Source organism: Falco peregrinus, chromosome 9 (genome assembly GCF_023634155.1).
Source record: "Falco peregrinus isolate bFalPer1 chromosome 9, bFalPer1.pri, whole genome shotgun sequence".
Lineage (NCBI taxonomy): Eukaryota > Metazoa > Chordata > Aves > Falconiformes > Falconidae > Falco > Falco peregrinus.
In genome coordinates, this window is record NC_073729.1 from 8,517,299 (window position 1) to 8,538,036 (window position 20,738).

Here is a 20,738-nt window from a genome sequence, read left to right on the forward strand (position 1 = left end):
AAAGCAGAATTCAGGGGTTTGGTTTCAGGATCTAAACTACCACTTCTGAAAACAGTGGTGCTTGAGGCTCATTTCCCTTCATCTCCCAGGTTCAGAATAGAAGCATTATTTCTCATTCACAAAAAAAAAAAAAGAAAAAAAAAGAGAGGCCACAAGGACCAGTCACACCCCAATTTAGGCTGTCACTTCTTAAAGCAGTAGCAATCTAAGAGCAGTGCTCCATAGCTAAGGTACAACAATCCTGTACAGACCTAAAGCAGTTTGATTTTTTTTTTTTTTTTTGTCAGCCATTGGGTACGGACACACACTTCTGCAAGTCAAAGTTTTGCTTTCAGAAATTGAAGATTCTGAATTGCATGAGGAAGATGGGTAACGAGGAATGGTACCTGCATGATGGACAAAACCAGTGGCTCTCTCAAGTGCGACGGAGACCTAAAGTGGCCAAGAACGAGCTCCATCCAAACATTCCTCTTGATCTCTTCAGAATTTAATTGTCATTCTCTTTAGCATATACATACACACAAGGCAGATTAAGAAAAGAAACAGTGTGCAGGGTGGAAGCACCATTACACAGTATTAAAATGTCAGAGGTTTAAGCTCTGTGTTGGTTTAGTCATGAGTTACCAACAACCACTGATGGCAGACATAAAGCTTCTCTTAAATTATTAAGCATAAAACAGCAGACTGTAATATTTTGCTAAACCAAAGTACAGACACAGACAAAGATGTCATTTCAATATTTGAAACCAGCAAGTTTAATTTAAAATAAGAGCAAACCAATAAGCTCAGAAAATAGCAATGTGTGAGGGGAAAATTACACTGCTAGAGAAAAAAGTGGAAGGACTTAAGAAATTTATAAAAGTAATCTCCAAGTGGAAATTAGAAATCAACCCCTAGAAACAGAATAACACAAAAGAAATATTACTGTCCACTTTCTAAATCAATATAACACTGCTACACGACAGAATTACCATGGTAACTCAAGTAAAAAGAATAAAGCAATTCTTATTATTTCAAAATAAAATCACAGCCTGAAGCCCAGCTTTTATTACAACTGCTGATAGATCGCTGGCTTGTATTTATCTGAAATATTGCTTTTCAATCAGCTATTTTATGAATGTACAAATTTCACTGAGCAGCCCACTTAAACCGAATGCTTAAAACCCCCAAAAAGGCTGGTCAATGAATCGATTCTATATATGCATACATTTTTTTTAAAGGAAACCTTATTATAGTTTTTTTTTACTCTATCCAAATTAAAGAGAGATAAGGGAATGAGCGAGAGTAAGTTAAAACCTTGTTTAGTCTGACCTCTCTAAATTCCAACTTAGATTCTCTGAAAAAAAAAAAAAAAAAGTAGTAAGAAAGAACAAAGAGGACTAACAGCCTACCCTAAATACTGCAGCCCCTGCACAAGGACAGGGAATGGGTGTGCATCAGGGGGTGAGCGCAAACACACACGTAAGAGACACAGACACATCTGTTCCCTCCTAATCAAAGGAAAAGAGAAAACACTGTCTAAATACAAAGTTGCTCAAGGACATTTTGACTTGCCCTGCTGGGTACTTCAGACATTTAAAGCATTGTTTGTACAGCTTGGAAAGTGCATTGAGCACAGGATACTTGTCTGTTGAAGCCACGCTAAAGGCAGCGCTCAGTCAAGTTCCCCCACGCCTCCACTGCTGATGCCACCTTTTAAACACATTAGTGCAAGGAGAAAACCAGCAGGTTACCTTCTGCTCCCTCCCCCCGGACATTCAAAAGATCATCAATCAGGAACTGAAAGCAACAGTCCTCTTTAAAAATAACAGCGCTCCTTCTCCACCCCTGCCCCTCCAGTCCCTCCTCCAGCCACAGCAAAACCCCCTGGACCGCTGAGCACCCAGACATCACTAGGGATGGGGCAGAGCTCCACAGGATCTTGGAGCAATCACAGGAGAACCAGGACACCAGCTAGCTAAGAAGCTAAGGCACCACCTAGCAAAAACCAGTCCCTAAGGAAGGCCCGTCGATTGTCGGGATGTTTTACAGCAGTCTTACCTAATTTTTCTGTCGCACACGTGAAACGCCAGCGTGGAACGCAACCGACACTTACAATCACAGCAAAAATCAGAGGGGAACATGACCAATGCTCACAGTTATGGCGGGAAGGTAAGCTATCGAGGGTTCTTCCTCAGCAACTTGCGATTACTTGGACTAAACCTCAGGGACACACAAAAAAAAATTAAAAAAAAAATTGCCTATTAAGAGGGGATCACCACAACTGCCCCAACAACAGTCAAGGGGAGCAACTGTTGCAATAGCACTCCGTCCTTCCCAGGAGATACAGAAGTTGTTTCTCCCTTTTCCTGTGGAGCTCTGATCTCCAAACCCAGCATGAGGGAACAGGCAAGGTGGGACCCCAGCCCAGCACTGGGCCACAAAAGGTGGCCTTGCAGATCCCACTCTCCTCTTTTGCTGGGCAGGGCAGCCAGGGCTTTGCAGACAGAAAGCAGAGCTGCACCAGCCTGGGACAGCTTGCACAGAAGTCCACCCATGCCTCAAGGTGGCACATCCCACCAGATACTCCGGCCTTGGTTCCAGAGGATGCTGACTTGGGGTGCACAAATTCCTTAATACTGGCAAAATGCTTTGAGGATTAAAAGCAGCAGCAATATGCCAAGTATCATAGCTGGAAGCTGCAACAAGCGCAATAAGCCACCTGCCAGCTGTCTGTTATATTAAAATATTTCAGTGTTCTTAGAGCTGCTTAATTTCCCATCTCGCTCTAAGTCCAGAGGAACTTTGTGGGCTGCTAGTTTTGCCATGTAGCAGTGACATTGCTCATTATTTTTAAAATAGATTTAGAAGCCGTGATCACACTCAGCTCAATCTAAAAGTATGCACTGTCTTTTAGTGCAACGTGGTCCTTTGCCATCTACTGCAAATGGGTTTTAAAAGCAATGGTGGAAACAATGTGTGCTTAATCTGAACATGGACTGCAGAGAGGTCACACGCTCAAATATCCCGTTTTATGTGGTATCTGGTTGTATTTTAAAACACTCTTGCTAGAGACTTCAAGCCAGCTGAGGTCGCAAACAATCATATACAGATTAGAAAAGGGAAGAAGCTGGGGGGAGCGAAGGGGAGCCTTGTCTGACACACTGAAATAGGACACTTGAAATTGCACTTAGTATTTCTTTAAAAGAAAAAATGGCTAAAGTAGCAAGCTTCAGAGAAACAGTAAATGCAGGGGTGGTTAAAGAGTTTTTATTCAAATAAAGTCTTGCCCCAGGAGATGGAGGTAGAATCTTGAAATATGGAGATAGGATTTTACATGTGCTAAAAGCATCAGTGTGACACTTTTTGGAGAAAAAAAAAAGGGGGGGAAAAATACCTTCGTTGTTATACATGACAAAATAGCGCCTAAATGTTTGCTTTGATCCCAGCGCATAAAGGGTGAAGCTTTTAGGCAAGGAGCGGCAGGTGATCTCAGCTCTTCTGCAAGTCCTAATGCTCCTAAAAGCCACTCTTCCAGTTTCTGTAATTGGGCATCAGTAGTTAATGTAGTATTGACTGCATTACATGCTCCTGTGCATCCTCTCACTAATGCCAATTGCATCACCTTGTACATTTACCATATTGCTTAGCCAATAGCTGTTAAAAGCAATCCAAATCATGAATCATATAGGAAACTTTTAGCAAGACACGACATCCAAAGGAGACAATTTACAGTTGAGTTAATCTGGGTACATTAGCGAGACATGGATTCAGGAAGACAGACCAATTTATGTTACTTTAGTTTTACCCTTTATTGCTTTGTATAGGCAAATGAATGGAAGGGCATGGAGTAAAAACAGATATAAAGGAGTCCTTTTCAAAACAGATCTCCATTCTGTGCAGACAGGTCAAAGGGTTTGAGACTGATGCTTGTTCGGGCTTTCATAACCATAACAGGGTACTTACAGAAATCATTTTCCACAAAGGAGTATAAAGATAAATATATAATGGATTCTGAATAATGTTCAATACCCACCCCCACTGCAAGTACATTAGGCAGAAACCAGGTTGCTCAACATTATCCAAGGCATGGCCTATCCACAAGCCACCTGCCATCAAGAGTGCCAGGAAGAGGTTTCACTCAAGGTCCCAGGGCAGGTCTGCTCTCACAAGCTCTTTCAGGTGGGAACCCAAGGCGGGAGGTGTTCTGCAAGACACACCAAGGCTCACAGGACCAAGCCAGTCCTCCACCCGTACATCTCTACCACGCCACTTGTCAACATACAGAAAGCATGACCTCCCTCTACCTACTTGACTTGAAGGGATTGCATCCTTCTGAAATGCAGACCCATGTCTCTGGAACAGAAGGAAACAACACAAGGATTAAAGAGGTATTGGCTAACCCACATCAGCCGCACAGTAGAGCTAACCAGGAAATAAATTAGTAGCAAGTTCCCTCTGAAGAAGTACATTTTACTGAACAATTTCACACTGGATGCTTGACCAAAAGATGCATAGCAAATTGACGTAGCACCTTTTTGCTTTCCTGATCGAGCTCAGTAGCACCAGGAAAATAGAGGAGATGGGGAAAAAAGGACAGCTAGGAAGTGTGCTGTTGCCTCATCTCTTATGGGTAGTGAGTAATTTACAAAATTTCTGGAGGGGAAGAAAAAAAAATAAAGAAGATTGGTAAAGGAAATTTAGGGGAAGCACTGGTTCATCAGCCAAAATCTTTACAAAAAACCGGAACTGCATCCCTAAATAATGGATTCCAAAATACTGGAAACTCTGGTGTTGTACGCCTGGTTTAAAAAAAAGATCATGATTCCCCTTTGAAAAGCTTCCAGAAGTACCTTCGAAAGAGTTGCACATGCAGGGAAAATGCCAAAACAAAACATTTTCACTAGCTGATCAATTTAAACAGCTGTGGTAAAGCTGCAGCCACTGGCACCATCATTAACAATTTAAAGCATGGCTGCTTTTGTCTTCCTTCCCAGTTACATTCTCATTATGCCTTTTTATTTATTAGAAACACAGTCCTCCGGAATACATTTCTATATCTCAGATCCATAATAAACCAAGTTGGAACATCCCTGGCTTCTACTCAAATGGATGTTTACATTGGCGAGAGGGTTAATTGTTTAATTCTGCTCCAAGTTCTCTGCAGTTCAGTCATGAATATGCAAGAGTCATCCACTTTTCCTTTAAGAGAAACTAGAACTGTTGAAATCAGGAGTTTAAAAAGAGGTAAATATTACTTCCACTGCCCAAATCGCCCTTTCAGAGTTTGATTAGCATGCAAGGAACTCTAAACACTGGCATAAAGAATTCAGAATTGTTCAATGAAAATAAAATAGCCTCTAAATTTGGACAACAGCATCCATTATCTGCTTTGATGTGCAAGGTACAAAGAAACTAGCCTGCAAGAACATTCACTGGAAAGCTGAGCATCTGTTTGCACAGGTAGTACCCAACATCGCTCTTGAAAACTTGGGCTCGGGAGACATCCTGTTGGAGGACAGAGAAAACGCGCACACAGGCTTACACACGGAGAATTAAAGAAGAGTAGCTGCAGTGAATTGTTTCCAGACCATCTATAGGTTTAATTATGTTAATCTAATAGGGAACAACTTTCATTTTAAATTGCCCTTCCCTCCGCCCCCAAAGTCTTCAGTGAACAGGAGCTACATTGACTGAATAAATCATGGACTGGCAACAGTTACGCGCATTATTGAAGTTGGGGGCAGTGATTTCTACACAGTTTAAAACAATGTCTATGTATTCTAAATGATGACAGTTCTGTCCAATTTTAAAAAGATATAGACCCATTAGAGTTTTATAGTTCAGCATTTAGCAGCATCTGCAGTGCCTTTTTTACTCTTACACTGCAACACTTAATGCTTGATACCATTATTCTGATTTTGAATTGATTTCAAGTAAAATACCTTATTTGCCATAAACTTTCATATTCTTTATCTAAGTAAGACTCCTCACAGATGCAATCAGTCATAATGCTGAAAGAACAGTTTGCCTTTAGCAGAAATGTAATAGTTCATGCTAATGACAGTGAAGCAAAACTTTGAGCAGCAAGCACATTTCCAAAGAGAGTAAAACCATCTCTAAACACAAAGCCTGAAAACCTTAAGAAAGCCTCCAAATGAAATCAATTAATCCTCCAACCATGATAAATTTCTTAACCATTTAAGAAACGTATTTCAGACTCTGCTGTGACCCTTTATCACCAGACCTAATGGATTACTTTATTAATAATGCACTGCTCTTAAAAGCAATTTTTCCGAAGATTCTACCATAAGAGAGCATTTTCAGAAAGGCTATGACAAACAGGCTGACATGTTCACGTTGTATCTATTAAAGATAATAAAATTTAACACTAACTCCAAAGAAGACAAATTATGTTCCGCTGCCAGGGTATCAAGCGTACTTTCTACTATATTAAACCAAAATTAGAGCAAACTAATTTCCAAGAACTGGCTTCTTTTCCGGTATTACCCAAGCTGGAAAATATTCCTACACTGTTTTAACACTTATGTCAACCAGACAACTACCGCATGTCACTGGCATCTGGGAATGAAGAACAATGGCATCCTATAAAGATGCCTACCCAGAACCTTCAACTATCTAGTCTGAGCACACACCAAGAACTATTGGATTGCCTAGCAGGAATACTACTATACAAAGCAGTTTGCTCCTGTTAGGTCTACTAACTCCTTTCACACCTCTTCTTCCCATAGGAAGAGATGTCATTAAATAGATATCTAGGTTACCAGTGCTCCAGCTACAGTACCTTCCATTTCTTGGAAAGGTTTAGGCAATTACTTTACTATCTCATGGTTCTCTGATTCTTCTATATTTGTCATTTCCAGGGAGAGGGGACACCTCCAGGAAGACTACCTCTAGCTCCACACTTGGTCAGCTTTGGAGAAATGGTCCAATTTATTTATTTGTTTATTTGTCCTTTCTGGCCAAACCAAGTCTCAGGGTTTATTCTGTTGCCAAATGTGCTCTGGTCTTACTCAGGATTTCTGCTTTTACAACCTTCTGTCTCTTCTTCCTAAATATATTAATCCACTGCTGTGCATTTGAGTCACAAAAGGACACTGTGTCATGAACTAAAGCTAGACCAAACCTCTGAAATTACACCAAGACCATGTGTGACAAGACCAAGCCCTCAAAAAACCAACAGGTGTCCCAGCTAAGTAAGTAAATACAGCATCTCTGGTGACCTCAAACAAACATTCCTTGATGTCTGGGAAGGTGTGTAGTTGTTCTTTATACATGGGGAGCTACACAATAGCAGACCATGGAGAAGGTCCAAGGTAGAAGTGTATGGGAGATAAAAAAAAAAAAAAAAAAAAGGGGCGGGGGGGCAGCTTCAGGAATATTACGCAACAGAAAAATTAAATTCCATGTTATATGAGGAAAAAGCCACCCTGCCATTTCCCCTTCTGTCTCCGCACAATTCCTCACTAGGTACACCTGAGAAAGGTGCGTTAAAAAGAAAACAAAAGATACCAGCAGCACACAGAACAGCTCTTCCTATAGGGCACTCTTTGTATTAGGCTTGTGTACAACTTGTACATGCCTTGTTTTTGTGTGTATAACAATTTTTATCAACAGAAGAGGATTATCAGGACCTATCTTGCTGCAGGAAGACCTCCCTCCATATCCATCTACCTATCTATAGGTACCTCCGTATGGCTGCTGGCATACTCATCTGTGAAGCCAACCGACAGCTCTACTGTCCTGGCTAGGGCGCTGTGGCACCGTTCCTGTAACTGCCATTATACAATCAATTTCACTGCTTTTCTAATTCCAAACGCTGCTTTTCTTTCCTTCTGTGCAGGGTAAGATGGGCTCTTACACAACAGGGAACCCAACTGCTGCTACTAATCCAGTTTCAAATTACCTAATATTCATTGCCCTAAATACCTCCCATCAACCTAAGACACATTCTCCATCGCCAATGCACACAACCACCGAGTATCCGTATTTTTCTTCTCATTTTTGAAGAAAATGTGGCAAATTTTTTAAAATAAACCCCAAGGTTGGTATACAGGCACATATTTAACAGAGTCCTCCAATATTTATTTACTTGGCCTACTCTTGCAATCTATTTAATCAGAGTTCTGCTTGAAAACACAAAGGATCCGTGATTTGTAGTGCTACTGTCTGTGCAAACATCGGGACAAACACACAGCTGATCAGTGTTTTTACAAGTGCACACACACTCAATAATTTGGTTGAAGGATACTATGTCTAGTTAACACAGTACAAGTTAGCTAAAAAGAAACTTTCACCCCCCCACACACATATAACAAAGAGCCGTGATTTCTATTAGTGCATTTCATACCATACATGCTGATTACCAGGCTGTGCTTCATTGTTAGCAGAGATTACAGCTGGGATAAGCTGCAGCTTTTTCCTAATTGCTATTATGAAGACTGAATTTTTGTTTTGTGTCAAGCATTATTCACACATTATACTCCAAAATTTGATCCCTCCATGATGCATTATTGATTCCATGCAGGCAATCATACTGCCACCAATGTGAAGAATTAATTTGGGCTATTCTACTTGATTTGCATTGCTCCATCATAGCAGAACATAGTTCTAATGGGAAACACAAATTGAAAAAGAAGATTTAACAAAATATGGAAAATGCTGACGTCCCTTAAAAGAGATGAGTCCTAAAGGGGGGGGGGGGGGGGGGGGGGGGGGGAAGGAGAAAACCCCAAACCCAGCGCAACACGTGTGGTCCAGAAAGAAACAAGGTCAGTCAGCCAAATTCATCTTAGTCAGAGGAAGGTTACAAGAGTAGCCTTATGCCTCTAATAAAGTAAACTAGCTTGCTTCAACTTATATTGCCAAAGAAAACAACTGAACACCTCTGAGAGTGACACTGCTTCAAAGCCTTTGAAACCCTGTTAGCTTCATTTGTTTTCCCAGCGTAAGCAATACTCAACCACTTAGCGTGTCTTTTATCCACAGTCCAGTCAAGTGCAAAGCTGATCTAGAAGATGTGTAACAGATGCTTCACATCTACTGGGTTTTTTACAAGTTCTACTGCGTTAACAAAGAAACTTATGAGATCTCAACAGAAATAAAGCCCAGCATTTACTCTGATTTTTTTCCCTGAAGAAGATTATTTCACAGTTTAAGGATGTCAGCTTAATTAGCACAGAAAAAAATCAGAAGGGCGAGACAACTTGTACACGGGCACTCGCTCCACATTGGTCAACTCTTAGTCAAAATCTGTTTGAATCTGCATATGAGGGGGGCCTGGTAATGATGTATTTCTTCTTGGTCTCATATTTGAAAGGTGTACAATCTTTATGAAAAGTCCATTCACATTTTTTCACTGTCCCAAGTGCTTCACATCGAACAAAACCTCACATCCCATCCACACACCAGACTGATAATTTTAGAAATCAAACTTCTAATGAGATAAGGGCCTCAACATGCTAGATGTAAACTACAAGGTAGTATTCCCCCCTCACCCTTTTTTGGGATGCAAGGAGGAGAGAGAGAGAGAGAGAAGAGAAACTTCAGCAGAAGACTTCTGGTTCAAAGTGAGCATCCATCCACTATTTTCAACAGTCAAGCATTCTTTCCTAATTATTCTCCAGTACAGTATTAATTCAGTTTTAAAATACCAGAAGACAGATATGGGTTAGGGAACAAAAATCCTATCGCTCCAACTTATTAGCATTGGGCAGCTTTCAGTATTATTCACAATACATGATTAGCACCAATCTGACATGGGAAAGCAAGTGACTTTGAATTACAAGTTATTTTCCTCATAAATATTTTAAAAAGCAATACATATATTCAAGTAAAATCAATGCTACTGCCAAAATGCTCAGCTTCCAAGTTCTCCAAGCTCTCTGGCTCCCTGTGAAAAGCTGTTTCCTGTCTACAGTCTTGCAAATATTCAGTGATTTCTTCTACTTTCAAGGGACAACTGCCTATGACTTTTTTTTTCAACACTTAAGAGATTTCTGAAAAAAATTTTTAGAAGGTCAGAGAATCCAGCAACAAACCCGTTACACCGCACACTTCACCCGTTTATAAAGGTGAAACGGAACAAAGGTGAAATGAGCTGATAGCTACCGATGTGCGTTAGAAAGTTAAGACTTCGTTCCCACTGTCAATACACAAAGTGCTGCCAAGGCAGAGGTCTTTGGCAAGAGACAGCACCACCGATGGAAGTCCATCCGGACGGCTACAGAAGCATCCTGCTCTGCCTCAGTTCTAATCTTTGCTTTCAGTGTACAAGCTATCAGGGAAGACCTAAGCCACAAAGCAGCCTCAGACAAAAACTCATTAAGAAGTTGTGATTAGACTTACCACATTCATCCCAGAAACTACTGGTGACTGAGCAGTTAAGTTGCATGCCCTGGTAGGCAACGTGCAAAAGGCGGCATTGGGTCACTCAAAGTACTGACACTGTCTATCGCTCCTTACATCAGTTCGTACCCACTAGTCATCCTTGATAAGGACTAGTCAGCTTTAAGAAAAATAAGCATATGCGAAGTCCCAAAACAAGTCAAGCTCTCCTTCAGCTTCATTCATTAAATTACCTCCCAAATGAACCTCCACTTGTGCCATTTAGAGAAGGGAGTAAATTCTTAGAATAAGCCAATGCTTTTTTTTGCCAGAGCAGCTTATTAGTTTATTGTCGTTATGTTTATAGCTATGAAGAAAAGCTGTGAGAAACAAATATTAAAGGCACATATTAAAGAGACCCAAATGACATGCAATGGAAAGAAAATCTCAAAATTAGATTTACAATAAAAGCTGTTGAAATGAACAGGCTAAAATGGATATATTAGAGTAACTTGTAGAAAGAAAAAAATCTAAATAGAGATAAAAGACACAAAATCAAGCTGTTTCTGCTACACCCTTCAGCAAACAGAGCCTGGGTTAAACTCTTCTTGACTGGTTCAATCATGCCAGAGAGAAGATTAAACCAAAAAATAAAATAAAGAGCAAGCATGCTTTGACCAACATGAGACAAAAATGTCAGAAGCTGAAAGCAGAGCGCTCCGATACGCGCAGCACACATCTGTTTCAAAACTATTTATTTCTACATTAGTAGCACACAGAAGACCCCGAGCACAGGCTTACACAATCTCAGCCCACCTACCGTCCTCCTTGTCCAGCACCATCATCTCCGCAACCAAGAAAAGTCCGGGGGCAGATGCTTCTTCTCCAGCAGCCTCCGCTCAGGGGAGAAGAGAGCAAGTCTCTGGGAACACAAATGAGCTACGGTACAGCTGATCGTCCTTTAGCAGCAAGTGAGCTCTAATTACCCAGTTGTCCAGCTTTTAACCTAGATTGCACTCAGTTAGAATTACACTCAGAAATAAAGCACTTTGCAGATACAAAAGCAGTCTCACCTACTTTTGTGCCTCAGAATTGCAAGGAACTCAAACTGCAATTTAGAAGGAAGGGGGATCGGCGCTGTTTCTTTGGTTCTCACCTTCTAAATGGCTCAATTTGCACAGTATAATCTATTTTAATGTAATTGCGTTTGATAGCTCATAACCCCGGCGGTTGCAACTACACAGCTTTCAGCCTGATCAAGTGTTTTCCCTTTGGATTTAAGCCGAATCTAAATCTAAAATCATATTCGGCGAGGGTCGGCTCCCTAAGCCCGGCTGCTGCTGCCCTGCCTCTCCATTTGCGAGCCCCGCACGCTGGCTGTTGAATAAATGCGCATATTTCCCAGGCCCCCCCGGCCCGGCGGCTCCCCCTGCCCGGCTCAGCAGCACCACCTGCAGCCCGGCCCCGCCAGCACCGCCCGCCGCGGGCCCCGGCTGCGCTCCGCACCGCTCCGCGCCCCGCAGCGGGGCTCTGCCCGCAGCCAGCCCGCAGCTCCCGGCGCCCCGCGGCCGCCTCAGGCCGGCCCTGCGCCCCGCAGCTCGGTTTCAGGCGGCGGTTGTGACCTACAACTTGATACTAATTTTCTGTGCAAACACGCCGGGTTTGTTTTCACACGGGCGGATTAGTTTCAGGGAATACTCCGGAGGCTGTAGCTCCGTTTTCACTGGGTCGGTATTAAAATGAATGTACAAACCCTTACAGGGTCGCTCCGCTTTTCAGCTATGCCATCAATGCCCAAATACAAAGTGACGAGTTTGGGGCCCACGTCTTTTATCCTTCCCCTCGCAACTCACGATCCCGCTTCCGACAAGTCATCCGTTGTCTCCAATGGCGCTCGTAAGGATTGCGGGATCAGACGCTTCACTACCGAGATCAACAGCACCGTTTCACTCATCTCTGTCTTTTAATCCGAGAAAACATTTCATTCCTGCTTTAATGATACCTCTTCCTCCCCTTTACAACTGATACAACGCTACTCCAGAAAGCATGATAGTGGGCTCAAGTTATATCCTTAATACCAATTTTTAATTAGATTCCTTATCCCCAGCTCAAGTGGCTTTTCCTTCCTCCTGCATTCAGAATACTTAATCCTAACGGTACTTGAACGTATTTGATGTTAAATGTAACGTTTTACATTGAACTTCCAACAACTCCTGTTTCCTAGTGATACTATTTGCAAGTGTTGAGTATGTATTTTAGCGTAGGAGTGCGGCCACCATAAATAATCATTTTATTTTAAGAAGTATCACAAGCAAAAAAGGAGGAGGACTTTATCCCAAAGATCAAAGTCTAACAGTTAAAAGCATCAGTGCAAAAACTAACAAGAAGACAGGCTTTTCTAAACGTGAGGTGTTTTAATACTTCTAATACACTATTGGCCTTCTTTAGGAAACGGGTGAACTCCAAAAACGTTCAGTCTTTCTGTTTGCGTACTTGTCAACCCTATCACCTTCAAAAAGGACAGACTGACCCCAAAATATACGGTACATTTAAACTTATGCTATTTGGTAATTACAAGAAAGGCAGGGTTTTGATAAAAATGAAGTTAGCCACTGCCTATCGCAGCTGACTTCCGTGGCAGAGTAGCACACGCAACGCGCTTGTGAAGAAATGCGCAGCACCAGATCAATGTATGTTTTATTCCTTTACTGCTCCATCATGTCATAGAGGCTGGTTTACTCCCTTTGCGAGGAGATATTTTTAAACGCTTTATCTGCTTACTCATTTCACACACCACCAACAAAAGAAGTTTTCTAACCCCCAACAATTTGTACAGCAGTTAAAGTCAACCACAATTAACACAATCTGTTGGAATTAATCATGATACCTGATGTCAGTTTACTTTTTTAAGCAGAAGTCTGGTCTTTGCAATCAAAACATTTATGTATTTGAGAAATATCTTAACTCATTATCTTGAAATTTATAAATGCACTGCATAGTGCGTAGGTTGGCTTGCCCACAGCAAATTCAGCAGTGATTTATGCAGCGGAACTGACTAAAATGCAAGCCTTGAAGTTTTTCACTCTCAACCTCCCCCCCCCCTCCCCTTCGCTCAGCTCCTAACATTTCTTTTGGGAAGGTATTTACCAAAGTTCCACTGTAAAATGGTATTTTCTCATATCAAGTCACGTTGCATCAGTCAGGTTACACTATTGTCACTTCAAACATATGAAATGATGTTACCTCCCTGACATAACTTGATGTGATGCCGCAACACATCAAGTCAAAAACATTATTATTGTTATTTTTTTCAGTCTGCTCCTTCATCCTCAACGATATCCATGAAGACCACAGAAAAGTATTATTGCATCTCTACTACTTCTCTCGGCGCCACAAAGTGTGCTTGCCAAGGAAGCTTTTCACTCAGAAAGCTGTACAGTAGTTATTAGACTTCACGGGTGATCCTAGTGTCACACTAGGGCTAGCACGCACCCCTAGGGCACTGTCACAGCCCCAGCCCAGAGCTGGAAGAGTGGGTGGCTGCCTCTGAGGCCATGGCCATGACCCAGCTTGCCAAGTAAGTAGCCTTCAGGGATGCAAAAGCAAGGATACATTGCAACCTCTATTTATTAGACAGCAAGCATCCTCCTTGCGATGCACAAGGACCACTGGGAGAGCAGGGGGGGTATTTCTGAAATACTACCTTCCCCACACAGTACTAACTACGAATAGCCCCACTGCTGCCAGAGACCTCAAAAGAAGAAAACCCCTCAAACCCTGCCCCCCAAAACCAAAACCCACCACCAAAGAATCAAAACCAAAAAGCCCACGCATGGCAAAGCCTCTTAAAAATCAAGGAGGGAACCGGATACTAGCCACAACGCCAGGATTTTTAGATGGTAGAAATCAGACTGGCCTCTGGTGGGAAAAAGAAAAAAAAAAAAAAAAAAGCGCCATTTATGGGAGTAAACCAGACCCATTTTATTAACAAGCTCATTCAAGCTTGATTTCAAAAGGAGTTGGTTTAGTTAGCAAAAGCTTCCATTTTAATCCATTTGTAACCTACGCAGGTCCAGCATCCCCTTTTAACATTCACAGATGAGCGGGCAAGTGGAGCCCATTTGAATCAGGCAGAATGAAACGTACAAAGGTAAAATAACCTCTTCATAAAAAGTTTCTTCTCTCAATCCCACCTCCTGTCCCCAATTTCTCCAGCACACTTTTAAAAGTGAGCCTAATTCCTCTTCCAGCATAACTACTCTGTCAACAGCCCAGGAGATTCCCAGGCGTTACTGCAGTTTGTTGCTCTGATCTCCACATCCCTCTCATCAGGGGTTTGTTTCCTCTTTCCTCCTTTTTAAGTGCACCCTGCGCTAATTTCCTACCATCGCCACCATTATTCCCTTTCATGCAGCCACTCATGAGATCTCCTGGAAGGAGGCTGTTGAGAACTGTCTGGATAATCAACGGTTCTAGTTTAATTTCCTTACGCTACCATCGTGCCGGCCCCAAGCTCCTTGCGTTTAATGAGTATGTCTGCGACACCTGAAAGAACCCAAACACCCCTATCAGGAAACCCTCTTCAGATCTCAGTTTTTCCTCCCAGCTCACCTGTGCCTCTCGCTTCTGCAAGGGAGGCAGCATCCTGCTGTTAGCTCCTCAATCAGATTGCAATGGATACAGGTTGGCAGGCACACTCGGACAGAGTCGCTGGGATTAAGACATCACCCAGTCATTGTTATTATTAAAGGGTATTAATGGAGACGTTCTAAAAGCGTTGTCTGCCTTTTCCTCCAACAACCGAGCAAAATTCAGGGGGCTCTCGCAACGCAGGTCACCCCTGAAAGCGAGGTCAGAGAAACACAAACCTTGCTGCACATACCAGTAAGAAATTACCCTCGCCCAGTTCCTCTGTCGTTACTTAACCCTTTTACCTTTGCACACAGGGGGCGAGGGATGAGAGAAGTCTTTCTACTGTCAGCCCTCGCCGGCCACTCAGATGAGTTCATTCCCTCCTCAACACGCGCTTTCGACTGGAGCATTATAGACCCCATTAATAACACTACATCAGCTTACTTCAGAGGGCCGCCAGGAACCGGAGGAATTAAAAAACGCTGGGAAAAGGATTGTGGGCCCAGAGGCATGTGACGGGTTTGCAGCAGGCTCCCTCCCCACGCACCTCTCCGGGGCAGGAGCATTTAACCTTGCAGCTGTGCACGCTCCGGCCCCCTCCCAACAGCTGGCGGCACAGGCCAGCCTGGGGCTTCTCTTCGTGCCCCATCGCTCCGCGGGGCCGCGGCGGCGGGCGCTCACCTTCGGAGGCAGAAACTCCAGATCAAAAGGCAAGGGGAAGGTGGAGAGAAACAAGGGGGGGGGGGGGAAACCGCGCAGGAAGGCATCTCCCACTGGCCTCCTCAGCCCGGTGGCCACTTTCCAGAGTTGCCCCCCCCCCCCCCCCCCCCCCCCGAGACATTTTATGGCCATTCACGCACCGCGCCAGGCGGCGCCGAACGGGAGCGGGCGGCATTCCGGCGGCCACGGCCTCGGGGGCACCGAAGTTGGCCCGCCGGTGCCACACGCCAAGGCCCCCGGCGCCGATGGCGGGCCCGGTGCCGGGGCTGCAGGCGGCAGCCGCCCCCCCGCAGCGCTCCCCGGGGCCGGGGCGCTATCCGCCGGGTCCCCAGCGCGGCCGCCGCGCCGCTCGGCGGGGGCCGGGCACGCCCGGGCGGGGAGACCCCGCTCCGCTCGGCCTCCGAACCGCGGCGGGGCGGCGGCGGGGCGGCGGCGGGCGGGGGGGCCCGTCCCGGGCGCGCTCGCCGGGGCCCCTTTGTGAGGCACCGGCCGGGCGATGCGGGACAGGCCGGGCAGCGGCGCCCTGCCGCGGCGCAGCCCCCCGCGCCCGCCGCCCCCCGCTCCCACCTACCGTCCTCCTTGTCCAGCACCATTGTCCCGGGCGCCGAGGGCGGCCGCCGCCGCCGCCGCTCCGGCTCCTTGGGGCGCTCCCCCTCCAGCCGCCGCCGCGCGGCTCCGGGGGCTGCCGAGGCGGGGGGCAGCGGCGCGGCCGCCCGGCGCTGCCCCGGGACGCGAGTTGGGAGCGCGGCCGCGGCGGGCTACGGTCGCGCCGGGCGCCGGAGAGCCGGGCTGATGCGCCAGCCGCCTCGGCCCCGGCCCCGCCGCTGCGGCGCGGGTGCCAGCTTAGGGATTAAAAAAGAAGGCGGCGGGGGATGGGGGGAGAGAAAAGGTAAGGGAGGCACAGTCTCGGGGGCCGGCTCCCCCGCTCCGTCCCCTCCAACCTGCGCTGTCAAAAATTGTCTTAACGTAATCGCGTGTGAGAGCTCGCAACCTCTCCCCCCTTTGCTGTTGCTACTGCAAGAGCTTTCCAGGCTTCTAAAGTGCTTTTCTCTTGATTTCACTCTAAATCTAAAATTATATTCAAAGGAAGGGGGGTGGGAGGGAGGAAAGATGTGAACCTATCACTGAAAGCAAAAGCACTTGCCGCCTGCCTCGCTCACTCGCTCTCTCTCAATTTATGTGCTTTGCACTCTCTCCTGCTGCTGAATAAATGCACACATTTCCCAGGGACCCTCAGATTCCCCTGTTAATTAAATCAATTCATTATGCTCAGATCTGATTAGCAGCCCCTTCCCCCCCTCTTTGAATCAATTATTCAATACACAAACATAATTGCCTGTGCCAGAGGTGTCTAAGTATTAGCTTATTTAACTCCAAGGACACTAATTACCCCTAGGGCAAGGGAACTTTTCTCATTAATTCTGACAAAACACAAAAGCACAGTTAAAGTGTGTGTGTATATACGTGTGTGAGAGAGAAAATGGGGGAGCGTATAGCCGGGGAAGGGAGGCATTACTCTAACACACGTGTTACTGTATAAATAAGCTCAATTTTCTTTCTACCTTTCCATTTGATTATTCCCCACATCTCCCCTTTGCTAAACTTGCCCCATCCGCCCCTCTTTTTTGAAAGCCAGGAACGGATCAGTGTTGCGACGGTGGCAGTTCTCTTGCAACCAAATCCAAAAAGAAAAAAGTATGTAGGGCTGATGGGGAGCAAAGCATAATTTGCAAATAGTTTTGTTTACCAAAGCAGAAAACTCTGTGGCAGACAACCTTCTGTACTTTAACAACCTGTGAAAGAAGAGGCCCTCTGAAGCAGCAGGTAAGATGATACATAATCTAGTATGTACTGGGAACAGTTCTGAATTGTTTACCATTTGAATTAATGTCAGTGCCCACTATTAATGTACTTGCTTCCTACATTTACCATAATGGGCTTGATTTCCATTAGCTGAAGCTGGAATGCTAAAAAGAGCCTAGGCAAGACTGATGCAAACCGAGATCGACCATCATTGTAGTATCTGAGACGCACGACTTCTGGCTTGCGTGCTGCCCAAATTTTACCTCTGTGTGAACCTCCTTTAAATAAAAAACGGGTAAGAAGAAAGAAGTAGTAATTGATTCCCCCAAATTAGGTTTTTACTTTCTAAATACCTTTATTGTTCACAACCTCAATGTGCACAAAAGTATTGAAGATTTTCTTTTTGTTTCCTTAGGCAATGCATGAGCTGATCCATTAATCCATTTGGCTTTATATATCAGGAAACTAATATTAGCTCGGCTCATCTATTAGCTTTTATTTAGGTCCCCTCACATTGCCTTTTTTTGGACTTCTGTTCAGGCTGGTTCCCCTTGAGGGGAACCAGACAATTTTTGATAGATTTCAATGGAGAAAATGCTGCACATCATCTCATGGGAGCTATCCCTTCCCCAATTCCCCATCTTCCGATTCACCCACGTCAAGACAGCCATGATTGAACTTGCTTGTTTGGCAACTCTACCACTCTCTTTAAAACACACCTTGTACACATAACTTAAAGCCAAGGGGCCGGGGGGAACCCACAAGCACTTCCTCTTCTCCCCCACCAAAAAACCCACCCCTGTAGCTAAGCCTGCTTGGCAAGAAACTTCCTGAGCTACCTTCATTCTTTGCAAGCATAAATATGACTGGGAACACAAAGTTGTGTTTCATTAGTGCAGTATGTTTTTCTGTGAGTACACACAGACAAGGATAAAAATGCCTTCAGCTTTGTAACACAACAAACCCTGTTAATACTCTGGTCTTTAATTTCCACTGTATGGCACATACTGCACCCACCGGAACTTGGTCCATCTAACTCGATTAGTCTTTTTTCTTTTTTTCTGAAAGAACACAGCAGCACTTGAAAAATACTGATCCTGGAGAACACCATACATAACTCATTTTTTAGTGTGCTTTTGGCCCTTGAGCCTATTCCTTTTCTCACTGTGGCCAAGGGAGACTTTTGGGTGCAAACCCAGAATCTCTGGATCTTAGTATGCAACTGTTGAGCCTTAATTCTGACTTTGCTACAGGGGTGATGCAGTTTCATCTAAACACAGACTTACCGAGTAGCAGGTGTTCGTCTGCACGTACTGAAGCTCAAGGTCACTGTTGGGATGCCCAAGGTAGAACAGGAAGAAACTGAGGAAACAGACGCTGACTTTGGTATTGTTCTTAAGAAGCGATGTTCACACTTGAGCTGAGAGGGATGTGGTCACTGGAGATGGAAAAGCAAGAGGTGGAGGGAGAAGGCAAGAGAGAATTTGCACATGTGCATGCGCATGAGGGAGCTTGGCACAAGGGGAGAAAAATAATGCAAAGAAAGTACAAACCGAAAACATTCCGTTCCCAAACAAACATCATGCAGTTTGAACAGCTTGCTGTTATCCTACAGTTACAGTTCTGGGGATTTTTAGGTTTACAGCTTTGATAAAATGAAGGGATGAACCCCAGTGTAAAGGTTCCCACTTTAGGCAAATGACTTTTTTGCAGCGTGGTGAAGCATTGTTCTGCATGGTTTTCAATTATCTCTGTTCAGCCAGTCATTTCAGAGAAGTGAGCAAGTTCCAGTAATTTTTGAGCCTCCTTCACTCAGTAGATTAGAAATCTTATGCAAAGAATTTTACCACACTTTATTTTTTAGTACCTTGACACCAGAGAGGAACAGCTAGATCATTCCTTCGAAAAGCGCTTCCATAGGTAATGGGCGCCATAATGAGTGACTGGGAAAACTTAACACGGATCAGTGGCAGAACTGGGAATAAGCCTCAGTTCCCTGACCCTCCGTCCTGTGGAATAAAGCACTAAAGCAGCTCACTGCCGGAGGAGGACCACACAACACCGTTGCTGCGGTACCAGTTTATCATTAACGTGCACCGTTATTCATTCAATTATAATACCTTGCACTCGTCCTGTCTAGGCAGCTCTGAGAAGTCATCATGCGCAATACTGCAGAGACTACAGATAAAAAAGGACAGCTGTGCTCTGCCCAGGAAACCTTCTGGTCTAATGCTAACTCCTGATATTCCTGGTGCAGGAGGAAAGAGGTACCCAGGGATAAATACACCTATGTGCTGCAGTAAGGGCTAGGGCTCAGACCTCTGGGTCTAACTTGAGGTACTTGCTCGCTAGCTGCTCTTACTTTTCTTTTGCTAGCCTTGAGCACAAGCAAGAAAAAAATGAAGTTTCTTAAGAACAATGTGCCATTCTTATTAAATTGCAAAGGAAGTCTGCAATATACTTAAGTCAAGCCTTTAGCAGACCCGTGAGGTTTCATATTATCCTATGCTTGAATGAGGCAGATGACTGGAGCAAAAACCAGCTAATGACATAAAAGCATTCTTCTACTTTCAGTCTCTCTTAATTAAGGAGTTGGTTAATGTTTCAGTGTTGGGAATTATAAAGCTTCATAAGGGAGGTTAATATGTTTTTTATTTTATCTTTCAGCTGACAGGAGAAAAAAAAATCAAAACAAAAAAGAAGGTGATTAAGTCATATGCCAGTCACAATCCCACAGTGAAGGCAGTATCAGGCCATACCAAAGACCACGGCTGCATATGGTGAATTTAGCAGCCATTTCCAAAGTCAGATTTCTGAGCAGATGAGACTTTTGTCTGCCAGTTTAGACACATGGGTTTTATTTCTTGAATTCACACAAATAACCAAGACAATTTGCACAGCTCTGTACTAGATTAGCTACAAAAGATCTCTATGTTATAACCCATTTCAGAATCACTTGCACCTACCTTGCTAGTGTCAGAAGAGAGTGACCACGGGCCTGACCTTATACCACAATTCAGCAGTCCTGTAAAAGAGGAAAATCACAAGTGCTCTGAAAAGTTATGTTCACACAGAACATGGGCTGCAGTTCAAAAGACCACTTAAATACATACCTGAGATCTACAGACCTCAATTATTTCTAAACTCCTGCTTGATCTACTTAACTTCCCTGCCTATACATTGTAAAAATAAATCACTCGATTCTGTTACTATGTTATGTGAAATGAACGCTAACTATTTTTCATAAATATAGGCCA

At 44.2% G+C, this 20,738-nt stretch overlaps 1 protein-coding gene across 8 annotated transcripts in view; it reads right to left on the minus strand.

The window, feature by feature from the left end:
• Positions 1-20,738, minus strand: part of LMO1 (LIM domain only 1) — a 75,554-nt gene that overhangs the window by 44,947 nt on the left and 9,869 nt on the right. For 4 of the 8 annotated variants that reach the window (XM_055814617.1, XM_055814616.1, XM_055814615.1 and 1 more), the window contains 2 exons: positions 20,448-20,506; positions 18,768-18,919 (listed from right to left, as the gene is read on the minus strand). Coding sequence is in view for 4 of the 8 variants with exons in the window: in XM_055814613.1 (XP_055670588.1) it covers positions 11,147-11,171 (25 nt within the window). In the remaining 4 variants the exon portion in view is untranslated. Of the gene's footprint in view, positions 1-11,146; positions 11,705-16,249; positions 16,714-18,767; positions 18,920-20,447; positions 20,507-20,738 lie in introns of those variants that run through there. The other 4 variants (XM_055814613.1, XM_055814612.1, XM_055814614.1 and 1 more) reach the window with 4 other exon arrangements.